The sequence below is a fragment of the Chelonoidis abingdonii genome, chromosome 1 (assembly GCF_003597395.2).
Source record: "Chelonoidis abingdonii isolate Lonesome George chromosome 1, CheloAbing_2.0, whole genome shotgun sequence".
In the NCBI taxonomy this organism is placed as follows: Eukaryota; Metazoa; Chordata; order Testudines; family Testudinidae; genus Chelonoidis; species Chelonoidis abingdonii.
In genome coordinates this window covers 359,577,110-359,591,070 of record NC_133769.1, presented here as the reverse complement: position 1 = coordinate 359,591,070, position 13,961 = coordinate 359,577,110, and the positions used below count along the sequence as shown (strand labels likewise).

At 46.2% G+C, this 13,961-nt stretch overlaps 1 protein-coding gene across 2 annotated transcripts in view; it reads left to right on the top strand.

The window, feature by feature from the left end:
* Positions 1-13,961, top strand: part of MYO7A (myosin VIIA) — a 188,876-nt gene that overhangs the window by 98,364 nt on the left and 76,551 nt on the right. For both annotated transcript variants that reach the window (XM_032771522.2, XM_032771520.2), the window contains exons 6-13: positions 4,205-4,326; positions 6,595-6,737; positions 6,844-6,957; positions 8,085-8,238; positions 10,096-10,172; positions 11,026-11,145; positions 12,730-12,872; positions 13,215-13,425. In XM_032771522.2, coding sequence (XP_032627413.1) covers positions 4,205-4,326; positions 6,595-6,737; positions 6,844-6,957; positions 8,085-8,238; positions 10,096-10,172; positions 11,026-11,145; positions 12,730-12,872; positions 13,215-13,425 — 1,084 coding nt within the window. The remainder of the gene's footprint in view (positions 1-4,204; positions 4,327-6,594; positions 6,738-6,843; positions 6,958-8,084; positions 8,239-10,095; positions 10,173-11,025; positions 11,146-12,729; positions 12,873-13,214; positions 13,426-13,961) is intronic.

The following is a 13,961-nucleotide window of genomic DNA, read 5'->3' as shown; positions in this document are numbered from 1 at the left end:
CAAAACTGTGCAGAGTTAAGAATGTTACTGCTGTGGTAAGTCAGGTCACCAGGCATCAGAATGCTGGTGTAAGGACCTGGTGTGTCGACACTGTGGCAAAAAGGGACACATTGAGTGTGCCTGTAAACAAAAGAAAAAGAGACCTGTGGTCTGGCTGACAAAAAGAGGAACATTGCATACCCTAGAGCAGACCCAGGATGATCAAGGTGACACCTCATCGCAAGCAGAAGTGCCACTGCATGTTTTGTCTTTGGCAGTGGGCTCACATGAATACTGGGTAACCCCGTTGTTGGATGGCAAACCTATACGCATGGAACTGGACACCGGTGCAGCCGTCTCGCTGGTCTCCGAGACTGTGTATAAAGAAAAGCTACAGCATCTTCCGCTTAAGGCAACAAAAACTGTTCTGAAGACGTATACGGGAGAAGCTGTGCCCATGTTGGGCACTATTGATGTTAAGGTGGAGCTCAATGGACAGGCTGCTAAATTGCCACTGTTTGTGGTGAGAGGTAACTACCCAGCCTTAATGGGTAGGTCTTGGCTTGGGAAGATTCAGCTGAACTGGGCAGAAGTGCACCGGATGACTAAAGAAGAAACCAGTCTAACCCCTATACTAAGGAAACATGCTGCTGTTTTTGGAGATGATTTGGGAAGTATGAAGGGAATCACTGTGACATTGAACATTAAACCTGACAGTCCACCAAAATATCTGAAAGCCCGAACTGTGCCATATGCCATCAGGCCAAAAGTTGAAGCAGACCTGGAGCGCCTGGTCACCAATGGAGTCCTAATACCAGTTACCCATAGCTCATGGGCCACTCCTATCGTTCCAATAGTGAAGAAAGATGGCTCTCTCCGGATTTGCGGTGATTTTAAAGTCACTGTCAACCCAGTGTTGTGTGCAGAGCAATACCCACTTCCCCGCATCGATGACCTCTTCGCAGGCCTGGCTGGGGGACAAAAGTTCAGTAAGATTGATCTGAGTTAAGCATATTTACGGGATGCAAGTCGAAGAAAAGTCCCAAGAGCTGTTGACTATTGTGACTCATAAGGGGCTTTATCGATACTGTCGCCTACCCTTCGGAATAACGTCTGCTCCCGCCCTGTTCCAGAGGGCTATGGACCAGATCTTGTGTGGCTTGTCAGGAGTTCAGTGCTATCTGGATGATATCCTGGTCACTGGAAGGAATGAAGAGGATCACTTAAAGAATTTAGAGGCTACCCTACAAAGACTGGAAGAGTATGGCCTACGAGTTCGCAAAGACAAGTGTGAATTCTTCAAGCCCTCTGTTGAATATTTGGGACACATCATTGATTCTGCAGGTCTTCATAAGGCCCCTGCAAAAGTTAAAGCTATTGTGGAGGCTCCCCCACCTCAAAATGTAAGCCAGCTGCTCTTATTTCTAGGACTACTGAACTATTATGGAAAGTTCATCTCACAGTTAGCCACACTGCTAAAACCACTTCATGAGCTCCTTGGGCAGAACAAGGCCTGGAAGTGGACTGAAGCCTGTGATGTTGCATTTAACAAAGCTAAGGATGCATTGCTAAATTCTGAAGTTCTAACGCACTTTGATCCATCCTTACCCCTACAATTGGCCTGCGATGCCTCCCCTTATGGAGTGGGAGCAGTCGTGTCACACATTATGCCTTCGGGAGAAGAGAGACCTATTGCTTTTGCTTCACGCACTCTAAGCAAAGCAGAAACTAACTACGCCCAAATCGAACGTGAGGCATTAGGAATTGTTTTTGGAATTTGGAAGTTTCATCAGTACCTGTTTGGGCGGAAGTTTACTCTTCTCACAGACTATCGACCTCTGACGTCAATTTCTGGACCCTACACAGGCATTCCCCCATTAGCTGCTAGTCGTATGCAACGTTGGGCATTGTTACTTTCAGCACACACATATGAAATCAAATATCGGAAATCCACTCTGCACGGCAATGCAGATGGCCTCTCAAGGTTGCCTTTGCCGGTCAAACATCAAGATAGTGCCCAAAAGGAAATCTTCTACTTTGAACAGGTAGAGAATACACCCATCACTGCTACTCAGATAAAGAAGGCAACTCGCGTTGACCCAGTATTGTCCCAAGTTATGGACCTGGTGATGCATGGAAAATCTCGACAAACCTCTCCGGTCTCACCCGACCTTGTTACCTACATGTCCAGGAGGACGGAGTTATCGGTCCAATCTGGTTGTTTGTTGTGGGGGAGACGTGTCATTATTCCACCACCACTGAGATCACAGATGTTAGAACAGCTACATTCCGGTCACTGTGGAATAGTGCGCATGAAGGAAATTGCACGAAGCTATTTTTGGTGGCCTGGATTGGACAGTGCTATTGAAGAGAAGGCAAAAGCTTGTATGTCATGTCAGGGTGTGAGGAATGCACCCCAGTGGGCACCCCTACACCCATGGGACTGGCCTGAAAACCCGTGGCAACGTATTCACATTGACTTCGCTGGCCCCCTTGAAGGACGCATGTTCTTGGTGGCAGTAGATGCCCATTCTAAATGGCCAGAAGTCTCTATAATGCAGTCCACTACTGCAGAGAGTACTATCTAAAAACTACGGGGACTCTTTAGTCGTTTCGGTCTGCCAGAACAACTAGTGAGCGACAACGGACCGCAGTTCGTCTCTCAGGAGTTTCAAAATTTTATGAAGGCAAATGGGATACACCACATCACGTCAGCACCATATCATCCATCCACCAATGGATTAGCTGAAAGATTTGTGCAGACAATGAAACACGCTTTGAAATCAGCAAGGGGACAACACTCCATTCAAAAGCGTCTGGATACCTTCTTACTTTCCTACAGAAACACACCTCATGCTACGACCCAGGCATCCCCGGCCTTTCTAATGATGGGACGACAGCTGCGCACTTGCTTTGATCTGCTGAAACCTTCTGAACCCCGACAAATTGTGCAACATCAGCAGCAATATCAAGTCATCAGACGGGCACCCAGAGCAAAAGACCGAACCTTTAGCCCGGGACAGCCAGTTTTGGCTCAGAATTATACTTCCAGAGCTAAATGGGTCCCTGCCACGATCATCACTCAAACAGGACCTGTTTCCTACACAGTCCGGACTGCAGAGAATCTTACCTGGCGGTGACATGTAGATCAGCTGTTGCCAGGTCATGCCAGTCCTCAGGACACATCTGCAGTTGAGTGGTCTGACTTCACCTCTTCCGGTGAGACACCGAATCACGAATCACCTGTTCCTGACTGTTCTCCTCCATTACTGCCGGCGGCTGAGATACCCCTTTGCCCAGCACGAGCTGATACCACCTCCTCACCTGTTCGTGCTGCGGACCCTGAGCCCATGGTACTTTCGGGTGCAACAACACCAGAAGTTCGCCGTAATCCACCTAGAGACAGAAGGCCTCCTCATCGGCTGGATCTTTAGCTAGGGCGAACCCATGGTTATGGGGCAAAATAATCCCCAGGGTTTAGCCGGGAATGGAGGCAGTCTACCCTCCTTCTCTAGTCTAGTGTGTGTTTTATTTAGGGGATATTCTTATTGGGGGGGAGGAATATGTTGTGTATTTGCTTGTCATGGTTTTTGTTCCTATGGCAACTGAGTTAGGTTATTAGGGGATAGCCCAGCCAGCTTCGGCCGGTTAGGCAAGCTCTGTGTCTGTAAATAAATGGTAGGTTTTTTAGCGATCTGCTGTCTGGCCTCAAGTGATTTCTTCCTAAACCGGCTGCCCCCAAGGATATAACAGTCACAGGCTTCTGTGGATTTTTGTTTACTGTCCCTGACTTTTACTAAAAATACCTGTGACAGAATCATAGCCTTACTTATCGAACTAGGCATGGGCCTGACCCCGAAGTTAAGATACAGGCTCCATAGAACTTTGAGTGGCGCTCCTGATCCAAAATCAAATCTGGATCCTAAGCTTGCAGTTCATCCCCGTGATAGGCCATACAAAATCCCCAGATCCAAGTTTGAATTATTTTGAGGATGTTCTATGGCCTGTATTAGACAAGAGGTCATCATGGTCCCCTCTGGTCTTGGAAACTAGGAATCTGTGAATGCATGTACGTTCAGTGTGTTTGAAATCCAAATGTAGAGTCCACCTGTACTAGAAACACGTGCCTCAAGATTTCCAGCCCATTTGTTTGAATGCAGAGCCAGGGCCCTGGCTGTGATGAGACAGGGCATTTACGCACGTACATTCCTTTCAACTTGTACAGTGGCGAGTCTGGTGCAGGGAAGACGGAGAGCACCAAACTGATCCTGCAGTTCCTGGCTGCTATCAGCGGGCAGCATTCCTGGATTGAGCAGCAGGTGCTGGAGGCAAACCCCATTTTAGAAGGTGAGCCTTGAAAAGACAGTGGGTGGAGGGAAACACTTCTGCTAATAGTATAGAGGGGTGCTAAAGTTAAACTGCATTCTCAATAATTGCTTTACAGCAAGAGCCAGAATTGCATGAGCTCAACACCCACCACTGGGATCAGACTTTTAAAAGAGCTCAACTCTAGAGCTGGTCAGAAAATAGATTTTCCATCTTGTGAAGAAAAAATTGAGATTTCAACATTTTTCTCCTCCTCAATTGGAACAAAATGCCAAAACACTGAAATTTTTTACTAACTGAAATTCCATGAAAATGTCGTTTCAGATCAATCAAAACATTTTGTTTTGATAAATTCACAGCTTTTCATTTTGATTTCAACCCTTTTTTCTTTTTTAAAAAAAGTTCATATAAAAACTGTAAAAAATATATAAAATAAATAAACTTACAAACAAAAAGCAATTTTGAAACAGAAAATCGAAAAGGGTCAAAGTTTTCAAAATGGTTTTTTTCCAAAAAATTTTCCTAAATGAAATATAGTCAAAATTTGTACAATTTTGAAAAAAAAAAAAGGGTTTATCTGTGTGCTCCTTCTGGTGCAGAAATGGGCATTATGTGCTCTTCTTAAAATCTGTCACCATCATGCCATAGGCACTCTGCTCAGCTAACAGCTGTCAAGGTTTTGATTGGTAACAATTCCGTACAGCACCTTCCATTGGTTTCACTCACTGGTTAACATGAGCCTGCGTTTAATTTGATCAAAGCATCAGAACCAAATACTTTGTATTAGAAACAATAGCAATTCCAGCTTGTCCTTTGATCAGTTTTGAACACTTGAAGCTGCTTGTAAAATAACACAGCTTTCTGGTTCGGGAAAGCTGCTGCGGAGAGTCAGAATTCTGTATGAGGCAGGAGGAAAAAACAAAAGAGTTCAAGGAAGATTCAAGACATAATGAAGGCCACATTGTCAGCCCCGTATTTACATAGGTGAGCAGGGACTCCCATGAATAGTTTGGCACTACTTTTGTGAGTTAACTGCTCACTGCTGTGAATACGGACTCACAATCTTGCCCCATCATCATTGAGAACATTGGGCAAGATTCCAATGTCCTTACTCAATAGTACTTTACTTCAAAAGGAGTCGATAGGAGTTTGTTACTAAACCAGAGCAAGGGTCCCAGAAGCTGGCCCAGTGTTACTGAGATTCTAAAACCCTGCCAGGTGCCATGCCAGCAGTGCTAGGCATTCTAATGGACAGGCATATAACAAGATCAACGGCTTATTTCAGTGGGAACAGACTTGATCGAACGAAGTAATAAGACTCAGAGGGGAGTTTTGTCTGTCTAGGAGATTCAGCATTGGGCCTTTAATTTGTGGGTTAAACTAATTATTTTTACGAAGTTACAGTTACAGTAGAAGCTTGAAGCTGTTAGAAAAAGAGCACTATTGTAACGGTCTACCCAGGACTGAACTTGATGGAACGCCTGTGGAGTTATCCTTGTTAGACTAAGTGGTGGAGCTCTGTGCTAACCTCCCACTCTAACGTGACATATGACAAATTATTTTAATAGGTGCTCTTTTTATCGGGATATCTGTAGCCAAAATTCAGAAAAAGCCTTTCTTTCATGGTTGTAGAAATAAAACAGACATTAAGGTCAGTGCGATTTTTCCATTCAGGTTTCTTTGTATATAGATCTTGCTGTGATCTGGAGGATGCGCTTTGTTTGAGGTGTATATTCCTTAAATTATTATCTGAATTATTTAATCTCTATAATGTGCTGATTTGTATTGTTTGTTGAACATGGGCTCCCTCTGGTGGTTGGTGTAGCACCTGCACATTTCCATGGATGACCCACCGTTCTTTTCTGTCCCACAGGCCAAATCGTATTCTCATGTTCTTATCCGCCTCCACCTCACTGCTTGCAGTCTCCACCTTTTGACCTTACCCCACTAAAGTCTATCCAAAATGCTGCTGCCAAAATAATCTCTCTCACCCATCACTTAGCTCAGATCACTCCCCTCGCCTTGAGCTGACAAATGTCTCTTCCTTCACGCCGTCTCTTATGCAACCCCATTCTGGGAGGAGCTCCCCATAAACATCCCCATTTTCTCTGCCCTGGGTTGGATTGGGATTTATGACCCACAGATGAAAGGCTGTGCAACCTTATATCAATCCCCTGAGCCATCCTTGCTCCATTTTGTGTCTTGTTTTTGTTGCCATAGACAAAACAGATTCCTTCCTGAGTCTGAATACAAATCTCACCTCTGCCATATTGTGTTGCTTATTCACAGCTTTTGGAAATGCAAAGACAATTCGTAATGACAACTCCAGCCGATTTGGTAAATACATCGACATCCATTTCAACAAGAGGGGAGCCATCGAAGGGGCAAAGATTGAGCAGTACCTGCTGGAGAAATCTCGAGTCTGCAGACAGGTGAGGCAATTGAGAAAAGGCAAGGGTGTGTATTGGTCTTTCCTTTCTTTGGCTATCGGCAGGTTCATCCTCCTAGCAGAACTGATTCCCTCCTCTTCTGCTCCAGGCCCAGGATGAGCGGAATTACCATGTATTTTACTGTATGCTGAAAGGAATGACACCAGAACAGAAAAAGAAACTGGGTCTTGGGAAAGCCACTGATTATAACTACCTCGCTATGGTAAGAACAGCAGAGCAAGATCTTGGGGAGCACTGCTTGGGCCTTGTGACTTTTCCTGATTATCTCTGTATATAAGGGAGTTACAACCAGAGCTGCGAGAAATGTTCCCTAACCTGAAACAGTGTGGGACCCACATGGGAGCTCTGAGGTTTGTTGCAAACTTGAGACCCAGCCTAGAGGTCTGTTGTAGCTGTTTGCTCCTGCAGGAGTGAGCCCCACAGCCTTAGATTAGCCGCTGAAGGCGTCCTGTCTCCTGCATGTCAGGCTTCCCTACTTCCATTTCTCCTGAGGAGTGGGACAGTTGAGGTGTGGTTTTTAGGTATGCTCAGCCCAGACCATTTAAAGTTTATTTGGAAATGAGAGCCAAGACCTTAAATGTGACGTGATGTTCTAGCAGAAAGCAGTGGAATGAGTGGAGACCAGAACTGATGAGCAGACAGTGATCTATGTTCTGAGGAGGTGTGTTGCTGCAGTCTGCACTAGCTGGAGATTTCTCAGGACTGTGCTTTCAAGCCCAAGTAGATTTCACCGCCATAACCCAAGTGGGAAGTGGCAAAGGCATGTATAATCAAGTTATCATCAACATGGGTAGGGCAGTTGGAGATGGTGGAAGGTGTTCCTTGCAGCCCAGCATCAGTGAGGAGTCCAGAAGGGGAGGACTCCTGTACTGCAGTCTGTCTTGACCATTTGTGGCCATGTGTCCCAGATCAAAGGGGACTTCTGGCATGTTTTCTTCTGTCACTGTCTTGCTAGGTTTAACATTGGTCAGTCCTTCTCCATTCATATGCTGATCTCAGCCAGACACTGGGATAGATGGCTGGCAGTGGTGTCATCGTAGGTTGAAGGTCTGTTTGGACAGTACTTTTGCAGAATATTTACAGTAGGGCCAAATCCAGAGGTCCCTAATCAGCTTTCATTCATTCATTGCTTAGAAAATGCCCATGGACTTCAGTGGAAACTTAGCTGAGTGAGAACTGAGGTTTTGTATAATAATATGCGATTTCTTTTTCAATTGACTTTAGTGGGGAAAATACTAGGGCCCAGTATACAATATGGCTACAGACTTCTGTACCTATGCTGCTTCCTGCATGCACTGCACACACTGTGTCACTGCCCTTCCTTCCCAGGGTAACTGCACTACCTGTGATGGCAGAGACGATAGTAAGGAGTATGCAAACATTCGCTCTGCAATGAAAGTCCTGATGTTCACCGACACTGAGAACTGGGAGATCTCAAAGCTTCTGGCAGCCATATTGCATATGGGGAATTTGCGGTATGAAGGTAAGTGGAAAATAGTTGCATATTTATTTATTTTAAATGCTGAACTAACTCAGATGCTCCTTCTTCCCCTGAGGCTGCACAGATTCACCCTCCGTAAATCTAACACAAAGAGAATTTCCCTTCCCTTTGTTCCTTAGCCTACCCAGAGAAAACTCAACCAGGTCTTAAAAAGAAAGCTTTATATAAAAAGAAAGAAAAACACATAAACATAGTCTCTGTATCAGGTTGACAATACAGGGTCAATTGCTTAAAAGAAAAAATGAATAAACAACCTTATTCAAAAAAGAAATACAATTTAAACATTCCAGCAACTACACACATGTAAATACAAAAACAATATAAAAACCTATATTGTCTTATACCTGTACTTACAACTAGGAAACAGAAGATTAGAAGCTTGAAGATAGAAAGATCCCTCTCATAGCCGAGAGACAGACAAAAGACACACACCCAAAAATTCCCTCCCTGAGCTTTGAAAAATCCGGTTTCCTGATTGGTCCTCTGGTCAGGTGTTTGGTTCCCTTTGTTAACCCTTTACAGGTAAAAGAAACATTAACCCTTAGCTATCTGTTTATGACACTCTTAAATGCTACCAGGTGGTTCAACACCTGTACGTGAGGTCCTGTTGGATTGCCACGCCGGAGTCTGGACTATGAGCATGTAATTTGTAGATTGCACCAGCGTGTTGTGCTCTATCTCCCCCGGGTGGAACCCGCTGGCGTGCACTAAATGTTCCTTAGAGTCCTGTTTGAAACAAGACTACATCAATGCACACTAGCAGGGTCTACACGGGGCAGTTAGAGTGAAGCACGCTGGTGCGCTCTACAAATCACACCCCTGTTGTGAGGACTCTGGGGTTGCGTAAACAAGCGCACAGATCCCTGGAGAGTCAACGGGCTGGATGAAACTGTTCATCTGGCTGGATCTGGCCCATTGGTCGTATGTTTGACACTCCAGCCCTGGTGTATTGATCCTTAGAACCCCTCTGAGCCAGGGCAGTACTGTTATCCCATTTGCCACGTGAAGGACTGAGACACGGAGAGACTAAGGGTAATACTTTCAAAAACACCTCAGCCTTATTTTCAGAAGTGACTTAGGCACTTAGGAGCCAAAACCCAGCTGACAGTCAATGAGATTTACTCACCGAAGTACCCAAATCACTTTTGACAATGAGATTTAGACTCCTAAATCAGTTAGGCATTGAGAGTCTGAGCCCCTGCCGCCACACCTAAATGCCTTTAAAATCTGGGCATAAGTGACTTGCCCTAGGACCAATAGGAAGTCTATGTCAGAGCAGGGATTTTAATTAAGCCCAGGGCTAACGTGCTGACTATCAGACCATCTTTCCTCTCCTTTTTTAAGGCCCTGTTGTGCCTGGCTAGCATGTGGGTGTGACAGGGGTGGTGCCTTTCCCCTACCCGGTGCTACTTTCTTAAAGGTCAGGCACTTCTGAAGCCCTCCCCACTCTTCTGAGCAGTGGGGAGGAGGTGGGATCATGGTCTTGCCTCCCTCTGCATGGGCACCATGGAATGGGACCATTGCAGTTTAGGGAATGAGCTTCACCCCAGGAAGGGCAAAGGGGTGTAGCAGCAAGGACCTGCGTCGGGAGCTACAAGAGGAGTTTGGCCTCCTCACCTCCAGGGATGGTGCAGCTCATCACCATCCCCAGCTGAGCCATATGTTACAAGCTTCTGATCTAATCTGTCCTTTGAGACTGACTGTGGGTGTACGGTGTGCATGGCAGTCAAAGGGGGTCAGATGCAGCGCCTGAGCAGGGAGCACTCCATAACCTAGATGAAAAGGGACTGACCACACAGGCAGCTTCTGCACATCTTCTCTGTGACTTTCCCCATGCAGCACGGATGTATGATAACCTGGATGCCTGTGAGGTTGTTCGCTCTGCGTCATTAATCACTGCAGCTTCATTACTGGAGGTCAGTTGCTCTTCTGTCATATTACCTTGTTTGTTTCTTCCTGGGATTGCTTATTCCTTATATTATGGATAGTGCCCAGAGACCCTGATCTACTCAGGACTCATTGTGTAGGGTGCTGTGCGAACAGAGATAGAAGCAGTCTCTGCTCATGAAAGATGTAGAGAGCCCAATTACCATTTGTGATCCAGCTGCTTTACCCTATTCTGGCAGCGTAAAGTGGGTGTACACTGATTGAAACCTCTCCCTGGGGAGAACCTCAGGCATAAGGGGGTTCCCCTGGTGACATATACTTGCTGGAATGGCCCACATCTTTTGTAGCTCTGACCACTGGGCTCCTGGCCCCCAGAGAGCGATGCATGAGTTAGAGCAGCCCTGAGGCTGCTTTCATTTACATCAAGGGTTGGGCGTGCACCTGGCTAGACTGAGACTACAGAGTGCTGTAAAGTTACTCAGGCGTATAAGTATTTGCAGGATCAGGCCTATAAACCCCAGGAAAAGAGGTTTTGTTGTTTTGGTGCTCTCATCACATTCCGGTTACACCTTGCACTTCATAGGTTAAAAAGGCTTTACAAACATGAGCTAATCCATCCCTGCAAAAGCCTCTGTGGAAGAAATGAGTGGATGTTAGCCCTTAGCAGTGGCTGGGTAAACCAAGGCAGAAAGGTTGAGTGAGTTACCCAAGAGAGTGACTGTGGAGGGAGTCAGTGTCTGAGCTGAGACTGGAGTCTGAGCTGAGACTGGAGCTCTTGTGTTCTTCGCTCACAGCCTTGCGATCAGACCAGTAGACCACATCTTTCCAAAGAGCTGTCTGTGTTCTGAATCAATCAATTGTATGTTGTTGCACCACGCTCAGGTGGATCCTCAGGATGTGATGAACTGCCTTACTAGCCGCACAATAATCACGAGAGGAGAGACCGTCTCCACCCCTCTCAGCATGGAGCAGGCGCTGGATGTGAGGGATGCTTTTGTCAAGGTAATGCCCAATGTGCGCTCGTTCTGGCGTTTTCTTTTTAAAACGTACACCCTCCTGTTTTCGAACTGATTTAGACTCTCCATCACTAGGAAGTTATTGATCTCAATCGGGGCATCAGTCGCTGGGTGGGATTCTCTGGCCTGTGTTATGCAGGAGGTCAGATTAGATCTAATGGCCCAGTCTAGCTTTGCCATCTATGACTCCATGTTAGTGCCAGTTATGGGGAGCACATAAAGGGCTATGTCGTGAGCTGAGATGGGCCTAAGCCAGAACCCCTGGCTTCATGAAGTTTCAAATCTGGACCTGAGCCCATCTAGACTCAAACAGCATCCAAATATAGCTCCTGGGGTCTGTCTCTGTAATGGGTTGAACCAGCACTATGAGTCTGAGCTCTTCCGAACTTCAAGGAAGTGCAACAGACCCAAACCCAAGGCCAGATCCTTAGCTAGTGTAAAAAGGAGTGGCTCCAGTGCCATCAGGCATCCCCAAAGCTGAATGTTACACTTCAGGCTTATCTGTAGGAGTAAGTTAAAGAAAGACAGACAGGATAGAAATACTATGCTGTGAGGAGGTCTGTGTAGGCATTACAGTAGCATCAGAAAAGACATGGCACACGTGGATTTGGGGCAATGAAGGCTTGTGTTATGGTGTGAAGGAAGCATGCTGTTTGCATCACAGCATAGGGTGTACCACACAAACAGTGCCCTGATCCTTGAAGGCAAGCGTGGACCTACCCTACCCTCTAGCTCCTGGCACAGGTACAGCAGGTCAGTTCCTTGGACTTCCTGACTGTTGCAGTGAGGATGCCCCCAAACCTGCAAAGTTCAGATCTGTCTTGACGTCCACGTGGGAACTTCCTACAGGTTTGTGGGCATTTGGATCTGAGGTTTTAGATCAGGCCCATCTCTGTGTAGTACTGTCTTGGACCAGCCCTGATATTCTATGATTCTATGATTATGTGACACAAACTAATGCCACTTTGATGCCTGCAGTCCCAGGAATGCTGAGGCAGCACCAGTTAACTCTGGCTGGCTGCTGCTATGCCATTTAAGGATGCAGGACCTTACTGAGGGAGGACTTTCCTTATTTACACAGCAATGTCACATCTCTACTGATCTGCATGTGGTGGATAGTAGTGCAGGAGAATTGTTCAGAAGTGAGGGCAGCCTATGATAAATGTATATTTCAACATTTGATCTCAAATAGAAATTGCATCTTGCAATGCAGACTAGAGATGGACCTGTAGCACACAGTTTTCACCCAGAGCCAAGTCCACTGAAGTCTGGGTGTATTCAGATCTGGGGTTTTGCACTGGGCTTCTTTAATATAAACCTGCAAGCTGCATGTTCCTGGGCTGCAAGCTGCATGTTCCTGGGCTGCAAGCTGGGCAATTGCAGTTTTCAGCCCCCTGTTCTGTGTTAACGACTGCCACTCTGAAGCAATCACCTTGCTGTGGAATGCATCCTTTGGGGGAAAGTCTGGTTTGTGGGGCTTGTACTGGAGAGGGGATGTCACCACAGGTGTCAGGCCAGCAGGGTGAACCACAGCCATGTCTCACTGAGCTCCGTCTCTTTGATGATTCAGGGAATCTACGGGCGGCTTTTCGTGTGGATTGTGGAGAAGATCAATGCTGCCATTTACAGGCCTCCCTCCCATGAACTACAGAGTGTCAGGAGGTCCATTGGTCTTCTCGATATCTTCGGCTTTGAGAACTTCACTGTGAACAGGTACAAATCCTGAGACGGCATTGCAGAACCCTGTCTCCAGCTGCCTGCACCTAGGGCCTGCAGTGAAATCACCTTAGTGTGAATTCTCACCAGATCTCACAGGCTAAGCAGGGGTAGCCTGGATGGGAGACACCAAAGGTAACATTTATGGTGCTAGGGTCTCAGCTGCTGGTGCTCTTCCTTTTGAGTTAATACTCAACCAGCGTCAATCTCACTGAGTGGCCTAAAGTGCTTGTGAGTATCCCCTAGACTAGAGGATAGGAAGCAAAGGGCGGAACAGGTAGATGGAAATCAGGAACATACAGTGAATCTAATCTGGTTTTGTTAACCTCATCTCCCCAGTTTCGAGCAGCTCTGCATCAACTTTGCAAATGAGAACCTGCAGCAGTTCTTTGTGCGCCACGTCTTCAAGCTGGAGCAGGAGGAATATAACCTGGAGAACATTAACTGGCAGCACATCGAGTTCACCGACAACCAGGATGCCTTGGACATGATCGCCATCAAACCCATGAACATCATATCACTCATTGATGAGGAGAGTAAGTTCCCCAAGGTATGTTTGGGGCCAACCATTCATCCTAGCTACTCCGCCAGTTTCACCTCTCTATGTGTTGTTAAACTCGCTCTGAGTTTTACTATTTCAAAATTACGACACAAGTTTCACGTGAACCAGCTTTAGCCAATGGGTTGATATGGTGTCATCTGTGTGTTCAGTATTCCCATCGTGCGATTAGTCACTTCAGTCACATGTTATTGTTTCTCTTCCCTGATTGCATGATTGCAACTTTAATAAAAAGTGGGGAAGCCATCCTATATATAGCACTATATCATATCTCTACTAAGTGCATTTGTGATAACTGCCTTCTTGGCTGACACACCAGAGACCGAACCAGAGCTAAAAGCACAGGTCAGAGAAAGAGCCATCCCTGTCTAGGTGCGGCTGTAACAGACTTTTGTTATATTTGGATCAGGCACAGAGGAGTTTAGGTTCCGTTGCCTTTACTGGCGTCTTAAGTTTTCTTTCACCGTTTGTCACCGTTGCAAACAAATTCGTATTTATGGTGGTGAGTGTGTACGTACAACAGCCTT